The 27,391-nt window shown below is 46.6% G+C and overlaps 1 protein-coding gene and 1 pseudogene across 1 annotated transcript in view; both read right to left on the bottom strand.

The window, feature by feature from the left end:
• Positions 1-1,011: 1,011 nt before the first annotated feature.
• On the bottom strand, positions 1,012-10,053 carry LOC140849718 (syntaphilin-like; annotated as a pseudogene).
• Positions 10,054-11,303: 1,250 nt separating this feature from the next.
• LOC140849717 (uncharacterized) overlaps positions 11,304-27,391 on the bottom strand; it is a 39,618-nt gene continuing 23,530 nt past the window's right edge. The window contains 4 exon segments of the mRNA XM_073238060.1: positions 11,304-11,714; positions 12,602-12,700; positions 24,523-24,660; positions 25,229-25,450. Of these exon segments, the coding sequence (XP_073094161.1) occupies positions 11,304-11,714; positions 12,602-12,700; positions 24,523-24,660; positions 25,229-25,450 (870 nt within the window).

Below are 27,391 nucleotides of genomic sequence, written 5' to 3'. Positions count from 1 at the left end.
GAAGTTGGGCCTGAGACTCGCCCCCAGAGGAGCTTGGGTCAGGCTCTAGGGGCAGCCATGGGCCTCTGGCTTTTCACGCACAACTGAGGATTGCTGAGTCCAGCCCTGGCTCCCAGACTACAGGGCCTCATCTCAGAAGGCTGCAGGACCCCCTTGAGCTGCCAGCCCCTGCCTCCTCTTCTTGTGCTGGCAGTCTCCAGACAGGTGCTAGGGCCCAGGTGAGCACTGCGTCCCCCAGCACCGAGCCTGCCTAGCTCAGGTCCTCCCAGGAAGAAGGACCTGACGGGCCCAGAAGTGCCGGGAGAAAAATGGATCACAGGGAAGATCTGGGGATGAGCAGACACGGAACCCACACTGCCCTCTGCCGCCTCTTGCCCATCACTGTCTCTCCCACAGCCCGTGGCCTTGACTATGCTTCTGATTCCCAAAGCAGGCAGCAGCCCAAAGAGCTCCATGCCCAGGACGGCGGTCCCAGCCCGGCACAGGACCCAGGGCCAGGTGTTTGTACTTTGGGCAACAAGTCTAAGCAGCAGGGATTAGCTCAGTCTGAGGAGCTAAATACTGCCTCAGAAGCTGGGGGCTGATGGCGATAGGGTAGCTTGGTGAGAGAAGGCAGGCAGCGAGGAAGGGACTGGGCAGGCTGTGGGGGGTGGGCGGGAAGGCCCCCCAGACCAGCACACAGGGACTACCTGAGTAGGGGCTGCCCCTCCTGAGGGGCAGGTAGATGGGGCTGGGCTGTGGGACCTCACTGGGCACTCTCTCCGGTCTGTCCAGGGCGCACGCCTCCCCACCCGTTGGTCTCTCTTCCCTTCTCTCCTGCAGATGTTTTGGGATCCCTTCCCCCAGCCCCTACTTCCTGCCCCCAGACACTGTTAATATCCTGAAAAAATCACTTCCAAACCCAAAACTAAATAAATAAGATGATGCCCCACAGGAATGTGCAAGAGAGAGAATGGCACCCCTACAATCCAGTGGTCAGGCTGCCAGAGCCGCGGGCTGGGGCAGGGCCCCTCAGAGCTGGGTGCTGCTGCTGGCGTCGCTCCGGCCCTGCTGGCTCAGCGAGCGGCAGCTGATCCTGCGGATGGAGTGCAAGGCCACAGTGCAGCAGCCCCGCAGCAGGGAGCTGATGTTGTAAATGGGTTGGCCCTGGCGCCGCTGCGAGCGGCAGAGCCAGGCCACCATGGGCACAGCCGGCACCACCACGGCCAGCAGATCCACGATGTAGTGGCGGGTCCAGTAGCTCTTGGGCTCCTTCTCGGCCGCGGGCTGCCTCCTCCTCCTCTTCCCCTGGGGCATGCCACACTCACCGACAGGCTGGGGTTGGGGGTGGCCGCAGGCCGGAGTGGGGGTCGTCCCTCGGACGATGGGCTCCCGTTGCCTCTAGCTCATCACCTACCCTCACCACCACTGCTGAGTTGGGGTCTCTGGGCCCTGGGGGGTGGGGATCCAGCTCTGGATGCCTGTCCCCTGACTCGAGGACTGTCCCGCAGACCTGGGCCTTGGTCACTTTCTCCTGGATTGTGTCCAGGTCAGGCTGGTACTGCACAGAGTCTGTCTGGATGGCATGCTCCCCGCATGCCAGCTGGCCTGCACGCCAGCCTCCATGCCACACAGCAGCTTCTCATAGGTGTTGCTGGCAGGGAAGCGGGGGCCCAGGCTGAAGGAGCCGTGCAGTGAAGCCTCCTCGGGGCCATAGTCCACCCCCAAAGACAGCAGGCTGCTGGCCTCCAGGGCATCCTTCTGGCTCAGTGTGTCGTCGGTGGCCACAAAGCCACTGTCAGCCCTGTCCTCAGCAGAGGCACCAGGGTGGTCGCCAGGGGGGGTGGTCACCGCAGACAGCTGGGTCACTCAGCTTGGTGTAGGTGGAGCTGCGAGTGAGGGAGCGGGCGGGGGACCCGCCAGCCGACTCCCCGGCGCCGTCCTCCTTGGCTGTGCCGTTCTGGGCCACCTCCATGCTGTGCAGCAGCGTCCTCCAGCTTCTTGTTCTGAATGTTGATGTCCATGAAGTACTTCTGCAGCCCCTTGTCCTTGTCAATCAGGTTGTTCTTGACGGTGTCCATGACCTGCTTGAGCTGCTTGATCTCCTTGCAGGCCTCTTTCAAGGCCAGCTGGGCCTCCACGCGGTGGCACTCCTCCTCAATCCAGTCCTCCTGCATGCGTGACAGCTGCGTCTTCAGGTCATCGATCCCTGGCCCTGCTGCAATGTGACCAACGTGCTCCCCGGCTCCAAACCAGCAATGGCTCGCATCTCATCTGGAGTGGCCCCAGACTCCTTTCCTGGAGCTGCACGGCCCTGCCTGCCCCACTGACCTCCTCACCTCTGCTCTGCTGCTCCCTCTGGCTCCACACCGGCCGCCTTGCTGCTCCCAGAAACGGGCCCCACTTCACAGCTAGGTCGTCGTCTCGGCTGTGCCCCGCATGGACCTCTATTCCCCCAAATATTCCCCCAGCTGGTGCCTCAGGGATCACGGTCTCTGCACAGACTCACCTCCCCAGAGAGTCCTCCCCTGACCATGGGTCCTGATTAACGCCCATCACCGCCCGCTTCACTGATTGTCCTCCTCACCCCTGCTTCACTTGCTTCCATGTCAGACCTACTTTGACCATTTTTGCTCTTCTCCCTCATTTGCTACGTGTGAGGGCCCCAAGCACAGGCACCACATTGGCGTATCCCCACTGTGTCCCCAGAGCCTAGCACAGAGTCTGCCATGCAGCGGGGGCTCTGTAAACAAGGCCAAGCTGGAGGAGTGGAGGGCACACAGAGGTGCTGAGGCCCTGAGCTGCCTGGGGGGGGGGGGGGGGCAGGGCCGGCTCAGACTCCTCGGAGTTCTGGAGCCTCTGGGGGACCCTCTTTACCTTGCCCCACCCTCCCCTGCAGACCCTGGTCCTCAAAGCCACACTGTGATTTATGGATGCAAAGTCATGGTCACCTCACACAGAAGTGAGGGTGGGTGGCCTGGGCTGGCTGGTCCCCAGATCTCCTTTCTGTGCTTTCACTACCCAGTGCGAGGAGCCAAGTGTCCTTCCAAACCTTCTGAGAAAGTTGATGCCTCCCTACACACTGCAGGGCAAAGATGCCTTGGCGGAGAGGGTCCTGCCCTGATGTCACCACAGGGTTTGGCACGCAGGGTGGGGTTGGGGGTCCTATGTTCTCTGTGACTGAAGAGCACAGGCTTTGCTGTCTGGCTGACGGGGCCTCTTCTTAGGAACCCTCCACATGTGGGACTACCTCTCCTGTCTGCCTCACCCCCTAGATGTCCACAAACCTTTTACCTCCCCCCAATCCCCCAGGCAGAGCCCCCAGGACCCACTTACCAAGGCAGGGAACAGCCTCAAGATAATTTTCCTGAGTGGACCACATTCAGGGTACTGTTAGGGGCACGCCACTACACTCTGCATCGTGCAGGCCCTCCTGGCTCACACCGCGTCCTGCCTTTTCCCAGGGAGGACAGGGTGCCTAGCTGCAGTGCCTCCTGCCCCGGGCTAGGACAGTGATCTGACTCTGTGGGTCCCACTGCAGCCATTCCTTTGGGCAAATCTATGATCTACCTCAGTCTTAGTAACTTAACAGTTTTCTTCAAACTATTTTTCTTTTAAATAAATTTGTTTTCAAAGGGAACTATAACTGCCTAGTGTGAGTGGAAAATCAGACTCATTTCCCAAAAATAACAAGCGACTGAAAAGTTTATAAACTTTCCCCAAAATGTAATTAAATTGTACCTGGATGCTGAGGTCCCTGATATGTTTGTTCTCTCTCTGTTAAAAAGGGCACGTCAACATAAGAGCTATTTTTGAAGAATTATCAGAAACAAATGTAGGCTTTGTCTTCAGTTTCATGAGAAAGATGAAAGGAAATTGGTAGTCAATACCCCTAGTTCTTTTGATCAAAGAAAAAAAGACACAAATTACCAGTATCAAAATTAAAAGGGACATCACTACATGGCCTACAGATATGAAAAGGAAAATAAGAGAATATTATGAACATTTTCTGCCAATAAATTCAACTTAGATGAAGTGGAAAAATCTCTTTAAAAACATAAATGACCAAAAGTGACTCAAGAAGAAATAGAAAATGTGGTCATTTATCAAAGAAATTAAATTTCAAGTTGAAATGCTTTCACTGGTGAAATCTATAGAACACTCAAGGAAGAAATACCAATTCTACGGTCTTTTAAACAAGAAAACTAAAAACAAAATCTTTGTTGTCACTATACATCAGTTGTTATTTAACCCTATGTCCACCTAAAATCATCTCACACACCATGTATGGTGCAAGGTCCTCATTTTGGGAAATTGATGTAATCAAGTCCCACATGGCAAACTGAGGCCCAGAGCAGAGCAGGGCTTGCCTGAGGACACCCAGCATGCAGCAGCCCAGCCTGTGAAACCAGAGTGACTGTACCCCACTGTGGATGCGTGAGCGTTCCGGCTGGGGGTGGTAGTGCAGGGAGCCAGTGTGTCATCAGGCAAGTCATAGCGCCCTTCTGAGCCTCAGTTTCCTAATCCATAAAATGGAGCAGGCATTTTGCCTGGCAGGGACTGTTCTGAGGCACAGATGAGACTGCAACCATCAGGCTGTGTGAAGAGGAACCCTCATCTCAGCAAACATCAGAGGGGCGTTGGCAGGCACCACTTCATGGCTGTGTCCCCCAGGTCCATTTCCTGCCCTTGTGGGTCCAGCTCTGGCAGTGCCACATCTCTGTTTATTCTCCCTATCCTGATGGAATTCTTTCCAAAAAGGACGCGGCTCCTCAGGCCACAAGAGGGGCTGTGAACCCCTACAGGAGGTGGCGGTTTCCTGTCACAGGCAATCTTCCCAAAACTTTTCTGCCTCCAGTGTTGACGGAATGCTCCACCCGAATGAAGCACCCCCAAATCCTGAGCATCTTGACCCAGATGTGGTGGTAACACCTGAAACCCCTGGCTGCAAACCTAGCTCTCACATCTCCTGGCAGGCCGACCTTGGACAACTCATCAGCCTGTCTGAGCCTTAGTTTTCCCATCAGTAAAATGGGGATAGCTGATCTACCACATAGGAACTTAATGAGAAAATCTGTAAAACATCAGGCAAACTGGAAGGTGTCTTCATCCCCCTGTCCCACCCTGAAACAGACTCCAAGGAGGAGAACTAGAGGTTCCCCACGCACCCTCACTCCCGTCTGTCTGCAAGCCCAACTCCCCTCCCAGCGGAGTCCCTTCCTCTGCATCTCTGCAGGGGAGCTGTGGGCTGTGATGGCATCTCATTCCGCCAGGGGGAGCTAGAGTGCCCGCCACTAGAGCCCTAATTGCCTTGCTGTTCAAGACGGAAAAACTCATTCAAGGTGCTTATCAATTGCGAGACATGTCCCATTTTGAAAAGTTTTTAACATTGGTTTTGGATATAGCTTTAGAATTATGTCTGATAATCTAGGAAACCTGTTTAGAATGCTTTTGAAATAAAAAGAAAAATAAAAGGTTCTGAAGGAAAAGGAGGCCAAAGCTGTCCACAGCTTCTCTCCGGCACATCTTAGAGGCCCCCACAGCCGGCTCCTGGCCGTCAGGGTCTGTGCCCCTCTGGCCCAGGCCGTCCAAGGCATCCCTCCCCCGCTGCCCCCAGGTCTCCCAGGACCACTCCTGCCTCCATGGCCCATCCCCACTAGGCAACCAGAGGGAGTTTTTCAAGGCCCTGATGAGACTGTCTGCGCCGTTTATTAAAATGCCCCTGAGACTCCCAAGAGAAAAAAGCCCTGTGCGACTGGCCCCTCAGGGCCTCTCCTCCACGGCTCCCCCCACCTCAGTTTACTCCACTGAGCCACATGGGCTTCCTGAAGCTCTTCAAAAGCGGGCCTCCTCCCTGGCTATTCCCTCGGCTGGAAGACGCCCTCCTTATCAACCCCCACAAAGATCTGCTGACACTGGTCTGGCAACAGGTAACATGCACAGGTGCCACTGTTTATATAAAAGCCCCTCTGACAGTGGGCCATGCACTGATCATCCCTGGTCCCCAGCTGCCACCTTGGGTGAAGGACTCATGAGGGACATGTGCATGTCCTGAGGGGTGGGTGACACACCATTCAGTCTGCCACACAGAACACCCAGTCCCAGTGAAGCCCATTCCCAGACCCCCTCATTGCCCCACCCCAGACCTTTGCCCCAGAAGTTTCCCTTGACTTACACTGTTTTTTATTCCCCATGACTTGCAATCCAAGACCTACTCATCCTGCCAGACCCCAGTCAGGACCCACTCAGCCTAGAATACAGAAAAAGGAGCCCAGATACCCAGAGCCAGTTGGGACCTCAAAGCCCCCCGTCTGCTACTCCTTCTCAGCAGCTCCACCAGAAGCTCAGAGCCCACAGACAGGGTCTGTGGCTTCCCCGGGTGAGTGATACTCCAATGTCCAGCCAGGGCTGATGAACAGAGGACGCACATAGGCCCACTGCGGGGAAAACCGAGGTGAGATTAGTCTCAGGGGATCTCCTGGGGTAGGCAGACTTTGAGGTAATAGTCATGATTAGTTATTGGTCAAATAACTTGCTATGTGCTAAGTAGGAACCGTGCCAGGCATGGGAACCATGAACAAGACAGACATGGTACTGTCCTGGGAGAAGGAGGTGTGTGATAAGTAGACACACAAAGAAACATGGTGATGAGAATAAAGCAGAGCAGGGGGTAGAGAGCCAAGGTGTCAGGAATTGAGGGGATGTTTTATCAGAACATTAAAAAGAGGCCTTTGGCCCAGGTGAAGCCCTTCTCAGGTAGAGCAGACAGCAAATGCAAAGGTCCTGGCTGGTGCTGGGCTTAAAGGTCCTTCCTCTAGGAAGCCATCTTGGATTGCGTCTCCTGGTCCCCCAGCACACCGCCTCACGAACTCACCAGCCTCCCCAAGGATGCGCCGTGCTTGTGCTCAGTAGCATAATCTGCTGGACAAACCAATGAGAAGATGCAGCCATACTACAGAGGAGTGATCTGTGCCCCCAACAGGGAAGGGCTGGGAGTTCCTCATTCTGGCATCCCCATGCCCGGGACAGTGCCTGGCATATACAGCAGGTGCTCACTAAGGTTTGAACAAGTGTGAAATACAGACATGGTGCCAGGAAATGAGGACAATGATGGCTTCTCTATGAGGCCAAAACTGTCCTCACACTTTCTTCAATGTCCTCATGCCCTATCTGGTGTAGGGACACCCACCCTGAGTCTGCCCGTGGGGTCATGACCCCCAAGCCCAGCTGGGCCCAGAAATTGGTTTTGCTCTATGGGAGGTAAATACTCATTTTTCTGGTTGTTAATACATTATTGGGGGGCAAACAGGAGGTGTGAGCCTTCCCCCTCTTTTCAGAGCAGCATGGATGTGGCCCTGGATCCTGGAGAAGGTGACCTGGGGAGGGGCTGGTTGTGGGAGGCCTATGAGGAATTCCAGCCACAGGCATTTGCTCATCACTCAGCTTGAATGCCAAGGTTACAGGTCATGTGGGTGTGAGTATATGAGGCAATAAATGAATGTGAGTGTGTGGGGGTGTGAGTGCATGTGTATACAAGTGTGTGCACAAGTGCACACAAACAGAAGAAATCTAGAAGAAAATGCACCAAAATGATCTCGGGGAGACAGAATCCTGATGGGTTTTATTAGCTTTTATGCCATTCAGTATCTCCCTAACTTTCTATATTCAGCCTATGCTACTTTTAGAATCATAAAAGAGCTAAAATAAGTAGCTTTTTAAGGCCACTGGTACAAAAAGCAGAGAAGAGATGGGGGAGGAGACAGGTGTGACTCTGCAGGCACCTGGACTAGGGAAAAGGGGGAAGGAGGGCAATGGAGTACTGAGATGAGGAGGCGAGGCCTCCAGCCAGATGCACGCACACCAACTCCTGTAGGACGCCTCCATTTCCCCTCTGGGTCCTGAGCTCCTCTGACCCTGAGGCCCCATAATTAACCACCAGGTATCTCAGGAAGGGCCTGGGCTAGGAGGGCATGGGTGAGGGCAGCAGGACAGACAGAGGTGCTCACATCACATCACACACATCACCTCACAAAAGTAGAAGGCAGCCTACCTTTCTTCCTGGGATTCTGCGCCTTGGACACACACTACCCAGAGGGCCACCTGCGAACTCTGGTGGCCAGAGACAAATCTCTGTGGTTGGCTGTGGCTGGGGGTGGGTAGAAGATGGATGGACTCAGATTCTACAATTATTTTCTGAAAGTTACCAACAAAGTGCCAAAACAAAAACATGTGGGCAAATGAAGTAAAATTTTGTTACAGAACTCGGTCCATTGAGTGGAGGGTCCCCCCGATCCCAGAGTCAGAGGGAAGCTTCCCCAGAGGTGGACATGTCCTGGTCCCTAGTGTCCAGTCAGATGGCCCCTAAGTCAGGATCTTGGGTCCTAAAATATGACCCAAATCTCTTCAGGTCAGGGCTGTGCTGAGACTTTTAAGAAAACCCTCGAGGCCACATCCCAGCCTGCTGCCCTCCCCTCTTCCATGCACCTCTGGGCAGAAGCCGAGGCCCACCCGCGGCTTATCCCACCGTACTATCCGAATACTTCCCTACTTCCGGAGTTCTCTACCTGAGACGCTGCCCAGAGGGGCACAGTGGAAGGATCGAAGGGCGTGGGCTCAGAACAATCTGGGCTCAAGTCCCCACTGTAACAGTTTCTAGATATGAAACCGCATGCCTCTGAGTGTCCCTGTCAGGGCCGCTGAGCCCTGGGGGCCCCCCAGTGCTTACACCCTGAGATTCTGAAAAGGGACAGGCTGCAGTGAGCCCACCGCAGGGAGTATGGGGCAGCACTGATGTAAGCGCCAGTCCCTGAGCATAGTCTGAGCAGGGGGCTGAAGGGTCTGCAATTCCTGCCCCTACCAGGGCAGGAGCCATTGCTCAGGACCAGGCTCTAATGGCTCTGCCAGGGAAAGGGCCACCCTGGCTCAAAGACCCAGGCCCTGCCGGAATCTCACCTCGTCAGACCTCCCCCTGCTGGGGACTCTGCCCTAGGGGCTGCAGGATTCTTCTTAGTGTGCCTCTCTGATTGCTGCCAGCCTCAAATGCAACCAGAAACCCAGTGGCCCCTGAGAAGAACCAGGCCAGATGGGCACGGAGGACCAAGCCTGCCACCAGAGAGGCTCAGACTGAGGACCCAGGTGTGCCGCCCTGGCCAACCCCGGCCCTGGCCTCCGCAGCCCCCCGGGTTTCAGAAGACCCACCCTGTGAGCCCTCACTTCCTGTGCTGCAGGTCCCTGAGGCTCATGGAGCTTCCTGGCCATTTCAGGGGATCTGTGATGGAGACTGGTATGGGTTGAACTGTATCCTCCAAAAAGATAAGTTCACCTCCTAACCACAATACTTCCGATTGTGACCTGATTCAGAAACCGGGTGCCTGCAGATGTAATCAGTTAGGACAAGGTCGTGCTGTGGAATGGCTGGTGTCCTTATAAGAGGAGAGACACCCGGAGGGGATGACCACATGACACAAACATAGGGAGAAGGCCACGTGACAGCAGAGGCAGGGATGGAGTGGGGCCGTTGCCAGCCAAGGAACCAAAGTATTGCTGGCCACCACGGGAAAGCCAGAGAAACAAGGAAGGATTCTCCCCTACAGAGGGAGCGTGGCGCTGCCCACACCGGACTGCTGGCCTCCAGAACTGTGAGACAATACATTTCTGTTGTTTTAAGCCCCTGGTGTGTTGTACTTTGTTATAGCAGCCCTAGGAAAAGGATGCAGGGACAACATTGGGGTACAGCATGCATATGTATTTTGGCCTCAGTAATCCGGGCTCCTGGGCAGTCCCTTAACTTTAATCCAAGAACCAAGCCTTGGAGGGCTCAGATCATAGTTTTCCGTAGCAGAGAGAATGCACTGGCCCTGGGGAGGCTGCACAGTGACATGGGGACTCCTCGCTAGAGAGGAGAGGGAATCCCTGTGCTTGCACCCTGGGAAGTGAGAAAGGGAGATGGAAGCAGAGAGAGAGGGGAAGCCACACATTCATTGCCCAGGGCTGAGCCTTCGCTGGGCAGTAGGGTCCGTGGGAACAAGAGCTGCAGAGACCTCTGAGAAACCAGGCCTGCAACCCACCTTCCATGGCTCCAGTGAACCCCAGCCTAGGTGGCCCCGTGGGCGTTGTGGAACAGCAGCAGTGGCTGCTGTTGTGTGTTCAGAGTCTCTGAATGCCCCAGAACCCTGTGTGGTGCTGCTGAGAGGGATGGTGGGCCAGCAGAGGCCTGGACAGATGCCTCTGGGCCAGAGTGGGACAATGAGCCCAGAGTCAACAGGGGACTCCAAAGCCAAACTGTAGCAGAGCCAGGCTCAGGTGCCATCCACGCTCTGGGCCTCCCTTACATGAGGGACTGAACAGTTTGTAAACACAGGGTTCCCTGCAGAGGAGCGCCTGGTTGTAGATACCCCAGTGTAGATACCCAGCAGTTAATCTTGTAATTTAATTCCTGTTTAAGCCTAATCTGTAGCTGAAACTAATCTAAGAGAGAATAGGTGCTGTGTCTTGGAATCTGGTGCGAGTCATGAGCAATGTGACAAGAACTGCAAACAGTTCCTGTCTCCTTTCCGAGGTAAACCCAGATAAGGAACACACCGTGAGACTCACGTGGCGGATGACTTGACAAGACAGAAGAGAAACTTTAAGAGGTGAATAGTCTGCAATTATTTAGCTTGATGAAAAACTCATCCTATAATCATTAATTGATGCTTGTCTTTTTACTTGCTGTAGCTTAATAAAGGCACAGGGAAGCCCTGGCTTGTTGCTTAGTCTCCAAGAGAGTCTCAGCCCTCTGCATTAAACGTCATTCTGCCTCGGTTTCTCATTTTCATGGACCCCAACTGCAACACCTGGTGGTGGAGGAGGACAGACACACAGCAGGGGCAGGAGACAAACAGCCACTATGACCTCCAGTGGACTGCTGGGCCTCACTCTTGCCTTGAGGCTGAACCACTTTCCAGAGCCAAACAGCTCACCCCAGCGGCATCACCCAGAGCCCCTGCCAGACAGCTGCACCTGCCTCCTGGGCGCAGGCCTCTCCCCCTGTGCCTGCCCAGGGCCTCACAGGGGAAGTATGACACGATCTCAGAGACATAGCCTGGTGCCTAAGGGCACGAGGGACACACAGCCCAACTAAGGGCCTCTGGGACTCCAACATCTGAGAACATTTATTTCCTTCTCCAAGTCCCTGGTGAGGAAGAAGGTCAGCTTCACCAGCCAGGGCGGGCAGATACAGCCAGGAGGCCTATATCCCTGGGCCTGTCAGGGGTAAGCCAGGGACAGCGAGGCCCCCCTGGCCTGGGCACCTGCTGGAGGACAGGGGAGAAGGACGGGCCACCTCAGAACCTGATGCGGGAGCTCTTCTTCACGGAGGACAGAGGAGGGGTCTTCAGAGGCTGTGAGAAGTGCTTTGGTGAGGAGCTGACAGGCATGGGCGTCGCTGACTTCTGCACGATGTACCTGGACACCTGGGGGGACTGCAGCCCCAGGGAGGTGGACAGGTTCAACTCCGGGAACCCAGAGGCCGGGGCTGACGGAGACAACGAGGTGTACGTGGAGGAGGCAGTGGGCGTGCTGGCCGTGGTGTTGGGTGCCGTCTCCCTATCAGGATCCAGGTCCTTCTGGAAGGTGTGGGTCTCCAGGTGGAGGAGCCGGCCCTGCTGCTCTAGCACCTTGTGCTTCATCAAGTCAGGCGGGTGGGTGGGTGCCAGTTCATTGAAATGCAGCATTTGCTGGATCTGAGGTGCGATCTGTGGGGAACAGAGAGGGGAGTGCAGGGGCAGCAGGACCAAGAGGGAGGCCCCAGGAGGACGGGCCTGACACTTCCATGCAGAAGAAGTCTCTGGAGGGCCACGGTTGTCACTGATGACCAAACCTGCCCTTCTCTTGGTATAGCAGCAGCCTGAGGGCTGGGCACTGGACTGTCCCTGTCTTAGGAGGACTCCCAGGTACCAGCTACTTCCCAGATGTGCTCTCACCGCCTGCCAGGCTGGCTCTGGGCGCATCTCCCTCTTCACACTGACCTCTCCCCAGCAAGCACAGAGGAGCTGTCTCACTTAATGCTGAGACCCCAACACAGAGAGAGGGAGCCCCCACAGTGCCTCATGGCACTCGAGGAGGGAACGGCTGGGATCTGCCAAGGAAGAGGCATGATGGGGCTTGAGGCTGCCTTTCCAGAGTCCCTGGCTCCTTTTCCTTCTTTCCAAGAAAACCTCCTCCATGCCCTCTGTCTCCTCCTGATCATTTCCCTGCCACCATGAGACCCTGTACCCACACAGGAGCAACCGGCCGTATGCAGACATGAGCAGTAAAACACACTGATAAACCAAAACCACACACTCAGGCAATGCTTTGGAGGCTGTGGGAGCGCCAGGCCCAGACGACCTCCAACAAGGGACCAGTGAGGCTTGCGCTCAAGGTCAAAAGCAACGTCCATGGCCTCAACCAGGGCCTTGGCAGACAAACCAGCCAGACCAGCTTTATCCCAGAACTGTCTGTGGCCCAGAATCCTGTGAAAGGCCCGATGTTCCCCACAGCCCCACTGGAGGGCCGGGTGGGCACGAGTGGTCACCGATGGAGGCGGGATCCCCGGCCTCCAGCCCCAGCATCTCGAGGAGACAGCCCCGCCCCGCCTCACCTGGTTCTTCACCCAGCCGTACTGCACATTGGTGAACAGGAGTTTGGGACTTGGAGGCTGCCGCTTGGATGTGTACGCTGCTCCCAGGACTTGGCTCACCTGCAAGAGTCAAGGGCAACAGTGAGGGCTCAGGCTTGAGTTGCTGGGGGTCCCTCTACACCCCCAGCCTCTCCTGCTTGCCCTTGGACTCCCACTTGCACCAGCTGTTCTCAATGTCTTCTGGGGAGCGCTCTCTGGCCCACGGGGACAGCAGGGCTAGCCTCCGCAGCTTGGCCCATGCTTCGGCCTCGGCGTCCCCCTTCCCGTTCGGAGAACCATGGAGCTACCTGCTCCCGCTGTTGGTACTCCAGGGCCTCAGTGAGATCCTGCTCCTCCCTCCCATGAGGGGCTTTTCTTCAGAAGGTGCCCTAGGCGGGGTTCCTCCCTCCTGGGACAGGGCCTTTCCAAGCTTCTCATCCCTCCCTGAGGCCATATTGCCCAGGCCTGGTCAATTAGCCATGTTCAATGAACATTATAAAAGCCCATATTAAACTGGCTCCCACCAAGTCCTGCCATCTTCCCCACCACCGTGTGCTCTCCTCCATGGAGACCTGGCACCCCATCCTGACCTTACCTGGACCTCCCCCTGTGGAATACATAAACAACCTCTCCCTCCTAGGGAAGCCCTGCCTCTGCCTTGATATCCCCCCCAACAGATAAGATTTATGCCTTCCCAGGAGTATAGGAGCCACAAGGACTCTTGGAAGTGCTTGGAAAACTCCTACTTATATTCAAAACACAACTCCAAAATCTATTCTTCTATGAAACCTTCCTTTTACTTGATCCACCCAATCAGGAGATTTTTCCTCTAAGCTATCCCTGTTCTTAACAGTCCTGCTACTTACCACATAGAACTGCAGCCACGAGCTTGCATATCCATCTCTCCAAATGGACTGTGTGTTGCCTAAAGCAGGACTCATATCTGACTGGATTTCTAGAACCTAACACAGGGTCTGGCAGTCATCAGGACCTCAATAAATATTTTTTGAAGGATCCAAAATTGTCCAAGACTTGGTCAGAAATATGGTGGAACATGGATGGAGGAAAAAAATGAAGAGAAGGCTTCCAAAGCAAGCAGCCTGCCTTCCCCATGAAACAGGGAAATAACATGAGTGTCTATCCTCCCAGGGAACTCTGGCCACATAGAATTAACCTCTGCCGGGAACCAGCCTGAACAAATCTGAACCTGGTTCTGGGGAAGGGACTTGGGTTTTGATATTTTCCACTGGTTTGTACTTCTGAGTCTTTCAGCTTTGCTGGGTTAGAACAGAGCTCTTAGGCCACCGCTGACACCTGTGGAGTCAAATCTTGCAGGTCCCAAATCTTTGGCCTTCTGAGCACCCCCCGCCCCCCACCGAGTGTGCCCAGCACTCTCCAAGTAAGGCTGCCTGGGACTTGGGGAAATGCCCAGCATCCCCTTCCCTGGGCCAGAGGAGACCAGGTGGGCCGTGATAACTCACTGCAACTCAGTGAAGGCCTGGGGAGCATCTATGGAGTCGTCATCCTCCTTTACGCTTCTTCTTAGATCATAGACACTGACCATCTGGACATCCTGCAGCCTTTTCAAACATTCAGGCCAAATGTCCCTGCAATTTAACAGATCCAGCTCAGTAGCAATGACAGAGCTTCCCCTTCCTCTGAACCCTCTGTCCCTCATCCTCCACCCTCAGCCAACAGTCCCTTGCCCCTGGCCTACACCTGTTGATGCCTACCATATGCCAGGCATTATGCCGGCTACTCTACAAATACCTGGAGGAATCGAACACTAGCCATAGGATATACTTAGAGCTCAGGCCTAAAGCATTTGGCCCCACACGGAGGCCGAAATAGAGTACTGCGGCAATGACCAAGTGATTCTCAGTCAGGCTTCAAGTAGTTCATGTATAAAATAGCAATGGCACAAAATGATCAGGTGTCCATCAAATGTGAGGTTAGGGATGGGGCTGGGGAAGAACAGGGGCTCGGGTAGAAAGCAGGTAGTGAGAAGAGTGAGACATGAAATCCTCCTGGGCAGGGTGCAGTGAGTTAGTTGCAGGCTATTCCCCTGCTGCAGAATGTTTTTTTAATTAAGAAAAACTAAACAGATATGTTACAAATATTTTAAAAAATAATTGGAGGGAAACAAAATAAAAAATGAACAAGTGAGACTTCACCAAACTAAAAAGCAAGCTTCTGTACAGCAAAGGACACCATCTGTAGAACAAAAAGGCATCTTACAGTATGGGAGAATATATTCATAAATGACTCATCTGATAAGGGGTTAACATCCAAAATACATAAAGAAATCATATGCCTCAACACCCCCAAAACAAATAACCCAATCAAAAAATGGGCAGAAGACCTGAGCAGACACTTCTCCAAAGAAATACAAATGACCAACAGGCACATGAAAGATGCTCCACTTCACTAATCATCAGGGAAATGCAAATTAAAACCACAGTGAGATATGACCTCACACCAGTTAGAACAGCCAACATCCCAAAGAGAAAGGGGAACCCTCTGACAGTGTTGATGGGACTACAAATTGGTGCAGCTGCTGTAGAAAGCAGAATGGAGGTTCCACAAAAAACTAAAAATAGAAATAACCACTTGACCCAGTAATTCCACCCCTAGGAATTTACCCAAAGAAAACAAAAACCCTGACTTGAAAAGATAAATGCACCCCTATGTTTATCATCGCACTGTATGCAATAACCAAGACATGGAAGCAACCTAAGTGTCCATCAATAGATGAATGGATAAAGAACAGGTGGTACACATATGCAGTGGAATACTATTCCACCATAAAAAATGAAATCCTGCCATTTGCAACAACATGGATGGATCTAGAGGGTATTATGCTCAGTGAAATAAGCCAGATAGAGAAAAACATATGATTTCACTTATTTGTGGAATATAAAAACAAAACAAAGCAGAAGGAACAAAACACCATTCAACTCATAGACACTGAGAAGTGACTAGTGGTTACCAAGGGGGTGAGGAATAGGCAGGGGCAGGGGGAGGGAGAGGGGGACTGTTGAACCACTGTGATGTACATTTGATAAATTAAATAAGAATAATAATAATTGGAGAGCTGTAGAAGCAAAGAAATTAAGACAAACTAAAATTACAGAAAAGGAAGAGTCCTTCAAAGAAGAACTGAAATCAGGAGCTGCTTTCTTCTCTGGGAGCATTTTCTGAGTCTGGGCGTTGGCTGAGTAAGAACCAGGCTCAGATTAGGAGGAAGAAAGCAACTGCAAGGAGGAGAAACCAGCAGAGCTTTGGACAGACACAGTTAAAAACATACACACAAAGAGACCGAAAAGTCAACACACAAGATAGACTAGAACAGAATACAAAACAAAAGTAAAAAAGCCCATTCACCCAAAATAAAAATGAAAAGAGGAATAGAGAAAGAACAGATGAAACCAACAGAAAGTAAAAAATTACCATGGTGGACTTAAATCCAACCATGTAGATAATTATATTAAATGAAAATGGACTAAATACACCAATTAAGATGGAGAGATTTTCAGACTATTCAATGAAAAGGCAAGATTCAACTACATATCATTTAGAAGAAATAAGACTTTACTTATAAATACAAAGATTAAAAGTGAAAGGATGGTAAAAGATATATCATGAAAGTACTAAGCAAAGAAAGCTGAGGAAAATGTGTCTGTCTCTACAAACAGAGAAAGACTTCAGGACAAGGAACATTACTGAAAATTAAAAGGTCAATTTTGTAGTGATAAAAGAACCAGTTCCTCAGGACGACATAATAATCCTAAATGCCTGTATGCCTAGCAATTTAGGGATTCAAAAATAAAAGAAACTGAAAGAACTAAAGGGAGAAACAGACAAGTCCACAATCATATATGAAAATTTTAAGACCTCTCCCAGCTGTTCATACAAGAAGTAGACATCAAAACAGTAGAGATATAAAAGATTTGAACAAGACTATCACCTAACTGGCCCTAACTAACATTTGTAACATTTGACATCCAACAACAGCAGAACACACATTCTTTTCAAAGTACACATGGAACATTTACCAAAATAGCCAAGAAAATGGGACATATAAAAGATGCAGGAAGTTTCAAATCATCAAAATCATAGTGTGTAGAATTTATTTTCTGACTACAATGGTATTGAAAATCAATAACAATAGCTGGAAATTTGCCCAAGTATTTGAAAACTAATCAAAACACTTCTAAGTTATTCATAGGTCAAAGGGAAAATTAGAAATCACTTCCAACTGAATGATGATAAGACTAGGAAACTAAAAAGTTATAACATGAAAATTTATGGGATGCAACTAAAGCAGTGCTTGAAGGAAAATTTATAGCTTCAAATACCTACATTAGAAAAAAGGAAGCTGTAAAACACATGATCTAGGTTTCTACTTTAAGAAGTTAGAAAAGAAGAGTAAATCAAATTCTAAGTAAATAGAGGAAAAGGAATAATTTTAAAATAAAAGGGAAGTTGTTGTTTAATGGGTATAGAATTTCAGATTTGCAAGATGGAAAAGTTCTGGAGATCTGTTGCACAACAATGTGAATATACTGAATACTGCTGAACTGGTCACGTAAAAATGGTTAAGATGGTAAATCTAATGTTATTTGTCTTCACCACAATAAAAAAATAGAAAAATGTTATTTGACAATTTTATAGAAAAACATACATAATTATATGCCATTACTTAAATGCAGAAATATACAAAATAGAAAATGAACAAGGAATAGAGAAAATCAACAATGCCAAAGCTGATTCTTTTAAAGTTTTAACAAATCCAAAAACCTCTAGCAAAATTGAAAGAGAAAGTGAACACACATATTGCCAGGATCAAGAATGAAAAGGGGACATTAATAGAGATCCTGTGACATTCAGAAGATGATAAGGGACTATTGTGAAGAACTTAATGATAGCATATTTGAAACTTGGATAAAATGGAAAAATTTCCTGAAAAAAATGAGTTTATCAAAACTGACACAAGAAATAGAAAATCTAAGTAGCCCTATATCTACTAAAGAAATTGAATTCATAATCAAAATCTTTTCCATAAAAACAACTCTAGACCCAGAGAGCTTAATCAGTGGACTCTATCAAATATTTAAGAAAGATATAATACCCACTCTATGCCAATTCTCCCAGAAATAAGAAGAGTACTTTCCAAATCCTATGAGGCTGGCATTGCCCTGATACTGAACAAGGCAAAGAAACTACAAGAAAAGAAAACTGTAGATCAATATTCTTCATGAACATAGATGCAAATATTCTAAACAAAATTTTACTGAACAGAACTCAACAGTATATTAAAAAGAATAATACTTGACTAAGTGAGGTTTATACCAGGAATGCAAGATTGGATTAACATTCAAAATTCAAAGAATGTAACTCAGCACATTAGTATAATAAAGGAGAAAACCCGTATGATCACTGCAATAGGAGCAGAGCAGTCATTTGACAGAACCCAACATTCATGATTATACAAAGTTCATTTTTTATAATTCATTCATAACTATAAAAAAATCTCTCAGCTAACTAGGGATAGAGACAGCTACTGTTAAAAAAGAAATATTGCATGATTCCACTAAAGCAAACACATAGAAACAAAAAGTAGAATAATGGCTGCCTGAGCCAGAGGGGAGGGGCTTGGGCAGTTGTGGTTCAAAAGTGAAATAAGTTAACACTACTGTACTGACACTTAAAATTTTGTTAAGAGGGTAGATTTCTGGTTTTTTTCCCTCCAGAAATATCATATAATTGACATCTGACATTGTGTAGGTTTAAGGTGTACAGCAGGATGATCTGTTGCATGTATACATTGGAAAATGATAGCCACAAGTTTAGTTAATACATCCATCAAGTCACAGTTAACATTGTTTTTTATTTTTTGTGGTGAGAATTTTTAAGACCTCTCTTAACTTACAAGTATACAGTATAGTATTCATAACTGTATATATACTTTTCTGTACATTAAAGCCTCAGAATTTACTCACCCAATAACTGGAGCCACCTTCATCAATTTCCCCCACCCTGCCTCCTGCCCCTGGCAGCCACCAATGTACTCTCTGTTTCTATAAGTTTGGTTTCTTTAGATTCCACATAACGTGAGATCATACAGCATTTGTCTTTCTCTCTCTGGCTTATTTTATTGAGCATAATGCCTTTCAGTTTCATTCGTGTCATTGCCAATGGCAAGACTTCCTGCTTTTTCATGCTGACTAATATTCCAGTGTATATGTATGTACACACATATAAAAGCTATATACATGTACATATACAGTGTGTATACAATAATATATATATGTTATACACAATTTATCACATTTTCTTTATCCACTCATCTGTTGCTATACACTTAGGTTGCTTCCGTGTCTTGGCTACTGTAAATAATTTTGCAATGAACATAAAGGCACAGATATCTCTTTGTGACAGTGATTTTATTTGGTTTGGATATATATCCAGAAATGAAATTGCTGGAGCAGTGGTTGTCATGTTATTTGTTTTTACCACAATTTTAATAGACTTTTGGAAGGGAGTATAAAAGCACAACTATGAAGGGTGGGATTGATGAAATGGATAATACTAAAATTAACTTCCGTTCATCAAGAGACATCACAGAATAAAAAGCAGGCTCAAAATGGAAGAAGACATCTATAAAATATATGATTGTCAAGGAACTCATATCCAGAATATATAAAGGACTCCTACAAACCCAAAGGAAAAAGACAAGTCAGTAGAAAAATGGAGAGAATATCTGAATAATCACTTAATAATAGCCACCTGACCAACAAATACATGAGATGCTCAACCTCACTACTCATCAGTGAAATTCAAATTAAATGAGAATCTTCATAACAATGTTATGTTTAGTAGCCCCACATCGCTAGAAACAACCTCAATGCCACCAAGTAGCACCGATGAATAAATTGTGGTGTATCAGCAACAGAATACTCCTCAGCAATGCTGACGACTCAACACCTACATTCAACTAATGACTGAACTGCACGAACATAATGGTATTTGAGAGCAAAGACCCAGCCATGAAGGAGAACCTATCTCACCATTTCAATTATAGAAAGTTCAAAACCAGACAAACCTAATCTCTGGATTTAGAAATCAGGATAGGGGAGAAGGGTAGGTCAAAATGGTCCAGTGGGGGAATGGGGGGAGCACCAAGTGCTGGTATTATTCTGTTTCTTGATATGATGTGGCTATTTGCATACGGGCTTATTTTCTGAATATTCACCAAGCTGAACCCTTTTGATTTGTGTGCTTTTCTTCATGTACATTATTATACAACAATTCAGTTTATTTTATAAGGAAAAGAAGTGTACCTTGTCAGATACATGATTTGCAAAAGTATACAAAGGCAAATAATGTTGAATAGATGGACAGTTGATGGATGAATGAACTGAATGGACAACGGGAATGACTCACATCATTGACAGAGTTTGCACTACCATCATGATCAATTTTAGACTGTTTCATCACCTCACAATACATGCAAATGGAATCACACAGTATAGTGTGATCTCTTGTGGCTGGCTTTGCTTACTTAGTGTAATGTTTTAGAGGCTCATCATGTAGTATGCATCAGAATTCCATTCCTTTTTATGGTTGGATAATATTCCATCGTATGGACAGACCACACCACACTTGACCCATTCATCAGTTTTAGACATTTGGGTTGTTTTCACTTCTTGGCTACACAACTAATGTTGCTATAAATACTTGTTAACAAGATTTGTGTGTGGAAATATGTCTTCAATTCTCCTGGGTATATATTTAGATGTGGAATTGCTGGGTCAGACGGCAACTCTATGTTGTACTTTCTGAGGAACTACCAAACTGTTTTCCAAAGTAGCTGCACCAGTTTACACTCTCACCAGCAATGTATGAGAATTCCAATTTGCCCCTATCTTAGTCGACACATCTCTGTAACCATCCTACTGAGGGTGAAGTGGGATCTCATTATGGTTTTGACATACGTTTCTTTGATGTCTAATGATGTTCAGCATTCTTTGATATCCTTGTTGGCAATTTGTATACCTTCTTTGAAGAAGTGTCTATTTGGAGGCTTTGCTCATTTTTAATTGGGTTATTTGTCTTTTTTACTGTTGAGTTGTAAGGGTTCTTCATAAATTCTGGATTCTAGTGTCTTATATATGATTTGCAAATAGTTTCTTCCATTCTGTATGTTATCTTTTCTCTTTCTTAGTGGTGCCCCTTGGAGGCTAAAAGTTTTTAATTGTAATGAAGTTCAATTTATTTTTTCTTTTGTTGCGTCTGTTTTTTGGTATCATGTCTAAGAAACATTGCCTGACCCAACGTCATGAAAATTTCTATATTTTTTTCCTAAGAGTTTTATAATTTTTGCTCTTACATTTAGGTCTATGACCATTCAAAGTTAATTTTTGTGAATGTTGTGAGGCATGGTTTTGTGAAGTTTTTCTGTTCATTCTACTGGTGGGTACATTTAGTTTTCCCAGCTCTGTTTGTTTAGAAAGACTATTCTTTCCTCCATTTGAGTGTCTTGGTATGCTTGCTGAAAATCAATTGACCAGAAATATGAAAGTTTATTTTTCTACTCTTAATTCTATTCCATTGTCTATCCCAATGCTAGTACCATGCTATCTTTACTGTAGCATTGTAGTAAATTTTGAAGTTGGAAAGTGTGAGTCCTCCAATTCTTTCTTTTTCAAGATTGTTTTTATTTTTAGGTCCTTTGTGTTTCCATATGAACTTCAGGATCAGCTTGTCAATTTCTGCAAAATAAGGCAGCTGGGATTTTCATATCAATTGCATTGAATCAATTTGGGAATTACTGCTATATTGACAAGGTGAAGTCTTCTAATCCAAGAATATGGGACATGTTTCCACTTGTTCAGGTTTTCTTTGATTTCTTTAAATAACATTTTGTAGTTTTCAGAGTACAAATTTTACACTACTTTCATAAATTCATTCCTAAATATTTTATTCTTTTTCATGCTCTTGTAATCTGCATGCCTTCAGAAGTGGCAAGAGCAGACATCCTTGTCTTGTTCCTGATCTTAGGAGGAAAGACTTTAATCTTTCACCATTAAGTATGACATTAGCTGTGAATTTTTTGTAAATGGCTTTTATCAGGTTTTCCCCTCCATTCCTTGTTGAGAGGTTTCTTTTTATCAGAAAAAATATTTATCCAATGCTGTTTCTACATCTAGAGAGATGATCATGTGTCTTTTTTCTTCATTCAATTAATATTTATATCAGTTGATTTAGGATGTTAAACCAACCTTGGATTCCTGAGGTATTCTTACTGTGTAATCCTTTCATATGTTGCTGGATTGAATTTGCTAGTATTTTGCTTAGGATATTTGCACGTATATTCACCAGAGATATTGGTCTGTAGTTTTATTTTCTTGTGATGTCTTTGTCTGGTTTTGGTAACAAGGTAATGCCAGTCGCATAGAAAATCCTTTTGGAAGAACTTTTGAAGAACTGACATTAATCCTTCTTGAAATTGTTCACAGAATTCACCAGTGAAGGCATCTGTACCTGAGCTTTCCCTATGGGAAGCTTTATTACTAACTCAGTCTCTTTACTTGGAATGTTCAGATTTTGCATTTCTTTAGATTTTCTATTCTTTCTTGAGCCTATTTTGGGAGTTTATATCTTCTTAAGAATTTGTCCATTTTCTATCATTATTTTGATAATGAAAATTTAAAAACAGGTTAAATAAATGACTGTACCTCTATAAAGTGAACATTAATTATTACAAAGTCTGATTTTCAAGAATATTTGATAATATATGAAATTCTAGTTCATACACTATGATCCCAATTTGTTTAAAATATACCATTATAGGAACTAAGAGCAGCTGGTCAGAAGCACTAATTCTGAATTCACACAGACATGGGTTTACTGCTCAGTCTAGCACTGGCAGCCATGTGAGCTCAGACAGGATCTCCCAACGCTTCAGTTTCATCTCCCTTATCTGAAAAATAACATCTCCCTCACAGAGTCACTCTAGAGATTCAATGAGCGGATACATAATAACACTAATCACAATCCCTGAAACACAGTAAACAGTAAATAATTGACACTTTTATTGTTGTCCTTACAATGATTGTATTAACATTATAGATTCTTCATATACTGAACCCATGGGTAATCAGTTCCCAAGAGATCTGAGTGCAGTGAAGTTCTCTTCTTACTAAAACTAGACTGGACAGAATATATTTCTATAGAAATTCAAAGGGCACCTAAGACTTCAAGATGACTGTGAAAATGGCAAATGTATATAGTAAGCCTTTGACCTAGCAATCTCACTTCCAGGAATTTATCCAACAGATATTTTTTCACACATGTAAAATGACATAGTCACTATTCCCTTCTGGTTAAAAACAAAACATAGAAAAGAAGCTCAATTTTCCTTAAAAGGGAATTAGATCAGTAACATATTATATGGCTTACTACACAGCTATAAAAATTAATGTACTGCTATGCAAAGATTAAGACACATTACGGAGTAAGAAAAGCAAGGTGAGTACTAGTAGGTAAGACGTGCTACTGTCATGTAAAAAATAACATGCTACTATAATGTTAAATAATAACCCTAACTCTACACATTTGTGTTTGCAAAAACAAACCCTAGAAAAATAACCAAGAGTCAATGAAAGTGGTTACTTCAGGGAACAAGGAGAACCGTTTTTGGCAGGAGACAGGAGGAGGACTAAGACTTTTTACATTGACTGATTTAATAAACTTCCATTGATGTATAATATACACATAGGAAAAGTATATATACCATAAATGTACCACTGAATACGTTTTTACAAACTGAACATGACAGATAATGACAGAGCACTGTCCGTGCCCCAGAAGTCCCCCGTGTGACTCCTCCTGCCCACTCCACTCCCCCAACAAAGAGGATCACTTCTGATAGGTTTCTGTGTTTTTGTACTTTATATGAATGGAATTATAAAACATACAATGTATATTCTCTTGTGTCTTATTTCTTTCACTTAAATTCTTTAAAGAATTGCCCATTTTGTGTGGAGTAGTTGCAAATCATTCATTTCCAATGCCGGATATTGTTCTATGTAGTGCATATATCACAATTTATTTTTTCAGACTACATTAATTAGGCATTTGGGGTTTTCCAAATGTGGAGTTACTGCACATAGTAATTCTATCCACCCTCTTATTTATATCTTTGAAAGTGCATATTCCTCTTGTGTATTAGAAGTGGAATTGTTAGGTCGCAGAGTAGGCATATTCAGCTTTAGTAGCTACTGCCAAACAGTTCCCCAAAATGACTATTCCAAGTTGCATTCCTACCAGCAGTGTAAATTACAGTTGATTTATATCCTTGTCAACATTTGGTATTGTCCGTCTTTTTAGTTTTAGCAATACTGGGGGATGTGTAGTGGTATCATATTGTGATACCACCTTAATTTGCATTTTTCCAGTAACTAATGAAACAGTGCTCACCTTCATTAGTCATCAGGGAAATATCAAGTGATTTTTAAACTATATAAATGGTATTACTCACCTGAGAAAATACATAAATATTTTCATTATTTTTAAAAAGAATTTATGACTCCAGGGCTCTCCTTGCAAAGATCAAAGCTCATGGAGTGAGTGTGTGTGTGTGTGTGTGTGTGTGTGTGTGTGCGCGCGTGTGTGTGCGTGTGTGTGTCTATACATGTACATGTGTATGTATGTGCATATATTTGGTGTGTACACACTTGTGTTTTACTATTTAATGGTGACCTCAGGTTAACAGAAACTCTTCCACAACCTTGAACAGAAAACATAGAAGACAGAATCTCAGTAAAAGAACTATGATCCCAGCTCCTTAGTGGAGATCAAAGGCACTTTTCTGCGCAGCCACTCAGTAGCCTGCCTACCTCCTTCTCCTTCAAGGGGATGTAGTATGGGAGGCTGATCTGGCCCTGTTTAGGAATTAGGTGCCGAAACTTGTTTGTTCTACTGGATTGGAACGGCCGCTTGTCAGTGAATGTGCAGTAATCCTTGCTGTCCCAGACCTACGCACAAAGGGTGAGTTAGTGGCCTGGCACACCCTGACCCCCAACACCAGCTCATTCTGTGGGCTCCTCCCAGACCATTTCTCTTCGCCTGAGGGGCAGTTCTTACTCACATCTATGAAATACCCAGACACTCAGGGCCAGAAGGGGCCCAAGAGATCTCTCAGGCCAGATCTGAGCTAGCATGCAAAGAGGGTTTGACTGGCTGAAGGACAAGACAGTCTTGCCTCACGTCTCACCACAAAGCACAAAACCAGCTCCTGAGACAGCTGATCGCAGATGAGATGCACAGCTCGGGGGTGAGGGAGCTGTAGGAAGAGAACGATAGAGTGTGGGACCCACTGGGAATGGCTTCTTTGGAGGGGCCTTTTGAACCAAGCCCGCATTCATTTCACTAGGCACACCAGAGCAGGAAAGGACTTCAGAGGTAATCCACCCTACTGCCCACTGTTTTACAAATGAAACCAGTCCCAAAGGGACTAGGGCCTAGGCCAGTGCCACATGTGGCAAAGAGGGGTCAGAGCTTGGCTGACACCAGCCCTCAGCCTCAGTGCCCGTCCTTCCTCACCTTGATGTGTCCTTTACAGTCCCCTGTGACAAGGATCCAGTCATTTTCATCAGTGGCCATGGAGGCCACGACCACATCCCCGTTGTCTTCAAAGTCCACAGGGAACTTCCCCAGTAGGCCCCCATTCCTGTGTATGGACCAGGCATAGATGTAGCCATCCATGCAGCTACTCAGCAGGGCAGCCATGTGTGGCAGGCGAGGCCTGGTCTGCAGGAAGATTATCTGTGCAAGAGGTGCGCCCACTCAGGGGTGCTGTGAGCCGGGCTCACCCTGGACACGGTGCATGGTGCTGGGGGCCCAGGCAAGTCACCACTCCCATCTGGTCCCCAAATTTCCTAGATGCCCCATGAGAATGGTGATGGTCTACTACCCTTCTGACCCAGCTAGTGATGAGGAACATTTTCTGCACTATGAGCTCCTTAAGGGCAGGAATGTGTATCATTTTTGTTCACTACTTTACCCCAGCAAGTCCAATGGTGCCCCACACATAGTATGTGACCATGAGTGGTTATTGAATGAAGACATACAAGTCTGATTTATCCTAAAACAAACAAGATTTTCTAAGACTTGTAATTCAATTTAAAGTGGTTTGGAGAACAAACTCATTCCCTTTCACGTATATCTACAGTGAAATGTCTTATTTCCAGCCATTCACCAAGACAGCATTTTAGCCAAGTTCCTCAGGTCTTGTTTTGATTATGCCCTTTGCTAATTCTCCCCTTTGCTCACTTTCACTTTACTTGCCACTTCTCTGCCCATGTGGGGACCACGGTGGAAAGTGACCCTGCACAGTGGACATGAGAAGATTCAGCTCCTCTGCTGGCTGCCACCCTGCATGAGGCAGAGAGCACAGTCGGGTGGAAGTAGAGAGAATCATGCCAGATGGGAAATCGGAGGTTTCTTCACTCCTGCTAAGTCAGGTGTGGTAGCATATGTGTCCCCAAAATATGTCACCACCACCAACAAAATCTCAGTCATCTTTATTGTCAGAGAGGATAAAACAAAACACTCAACCCACTTTCCACTGATCCAGGTGCCAGGGTCACAAAACCAGGCGCCCCTGAACAAAGACAAAGGGCAAACATTTTCCTGCTTTATGCAAACATACTTGTGCATAGCACTAAGTGTGGACTGCACAAACTGATGGGAAGAAATTGAAACCACAGAATCCCAGAAATACCCAGAAACCAGCACCATTAAGATTTAAATGCATTTCCCTCCAGCTTTTTTCTAATCTCATTGTCTATGTAGACTTTAAGCATATATTTTTAAATTATGAAATACACATGCAAGATCAAACCAATGGAATAATAGAGAAGATCCAGAAAGAGATTATAGAAGACTATAATGTATAAAAATGATAGAATCTTAAGCCAGTGGGGAAAAGATAAACTGTTCAAGAAATGGTATCTGAACAACTGGCCACCAGTTTATTTTAAAAATTAGATTCATACATCATAACATACACAAAATTACTTAGATGGGACAAAAAGCTGACTAAATATATATAATATTAGAAACAGTTATAAAAAACATAATCTTTTCTGAGATCTAGGGATACACAACGCCTTTCTCTATTGTCACAAAAGAAAAAAACAAAGATGGCTAGATAAAAATTAAATCTTAGGTCGTAACACAAAGGCAGATGAGATGACAATACCTATAACATACAACAGGCAAAGGATTCATTTCCAAAGCATATAAAGAACTCCAAGAAATTAATTTTAAAAAAAGGACAAAGGATATGACTAGAAATTTAATGCACTGAAAAAACAGAAATGACTAACAAATATACAAAAATCTCAGTATCACAAATAACTAGAGAACTGTAAAAGAACAATGCTATTTTCCACCTACCAGACAGGCAGAAATTAAGAAAAGGCTAATGCTTATTACCTGCTTTGTATGAGGACAGAGGCAGACGCACACACTGTTGGAGAGTGTGTAGATCCCCATGGTCTTCGTGGAGAGCAAATCAGCTTGGTAACCAGAATGTACGCTGTGCATACTTGGTGACCCAACAATTGAAACCCTGTATTACTGCGCAGACAAACCTGTAAGGGTCCCAACTGCACCACTGATTATAGTAGCCAAAAACTAGGAACGACTTAAATGTCTATCAATTGGGCATTCATTAAATAAATTATGGTGAACCCAAAGGAA

Source organism: Manis javanica, chromosome 5 (assembly GCF_040802235.1).
Source record: "Manis javanica isolate MJ-LG chromosome 5, MJ_LKY, whole genome shotgun sequence".
In the NCBI taxonomy this organism is placed as follows: Eukaryota; Metazoa; Chordata; class Mammalia; order Pholidota; family Manidae; genus Manis; species Manis javanica.
Note: the sequence above shows the minus strand (reverse complement) of the source record. Positions and strands in the feature narration are given on the sequence as shown.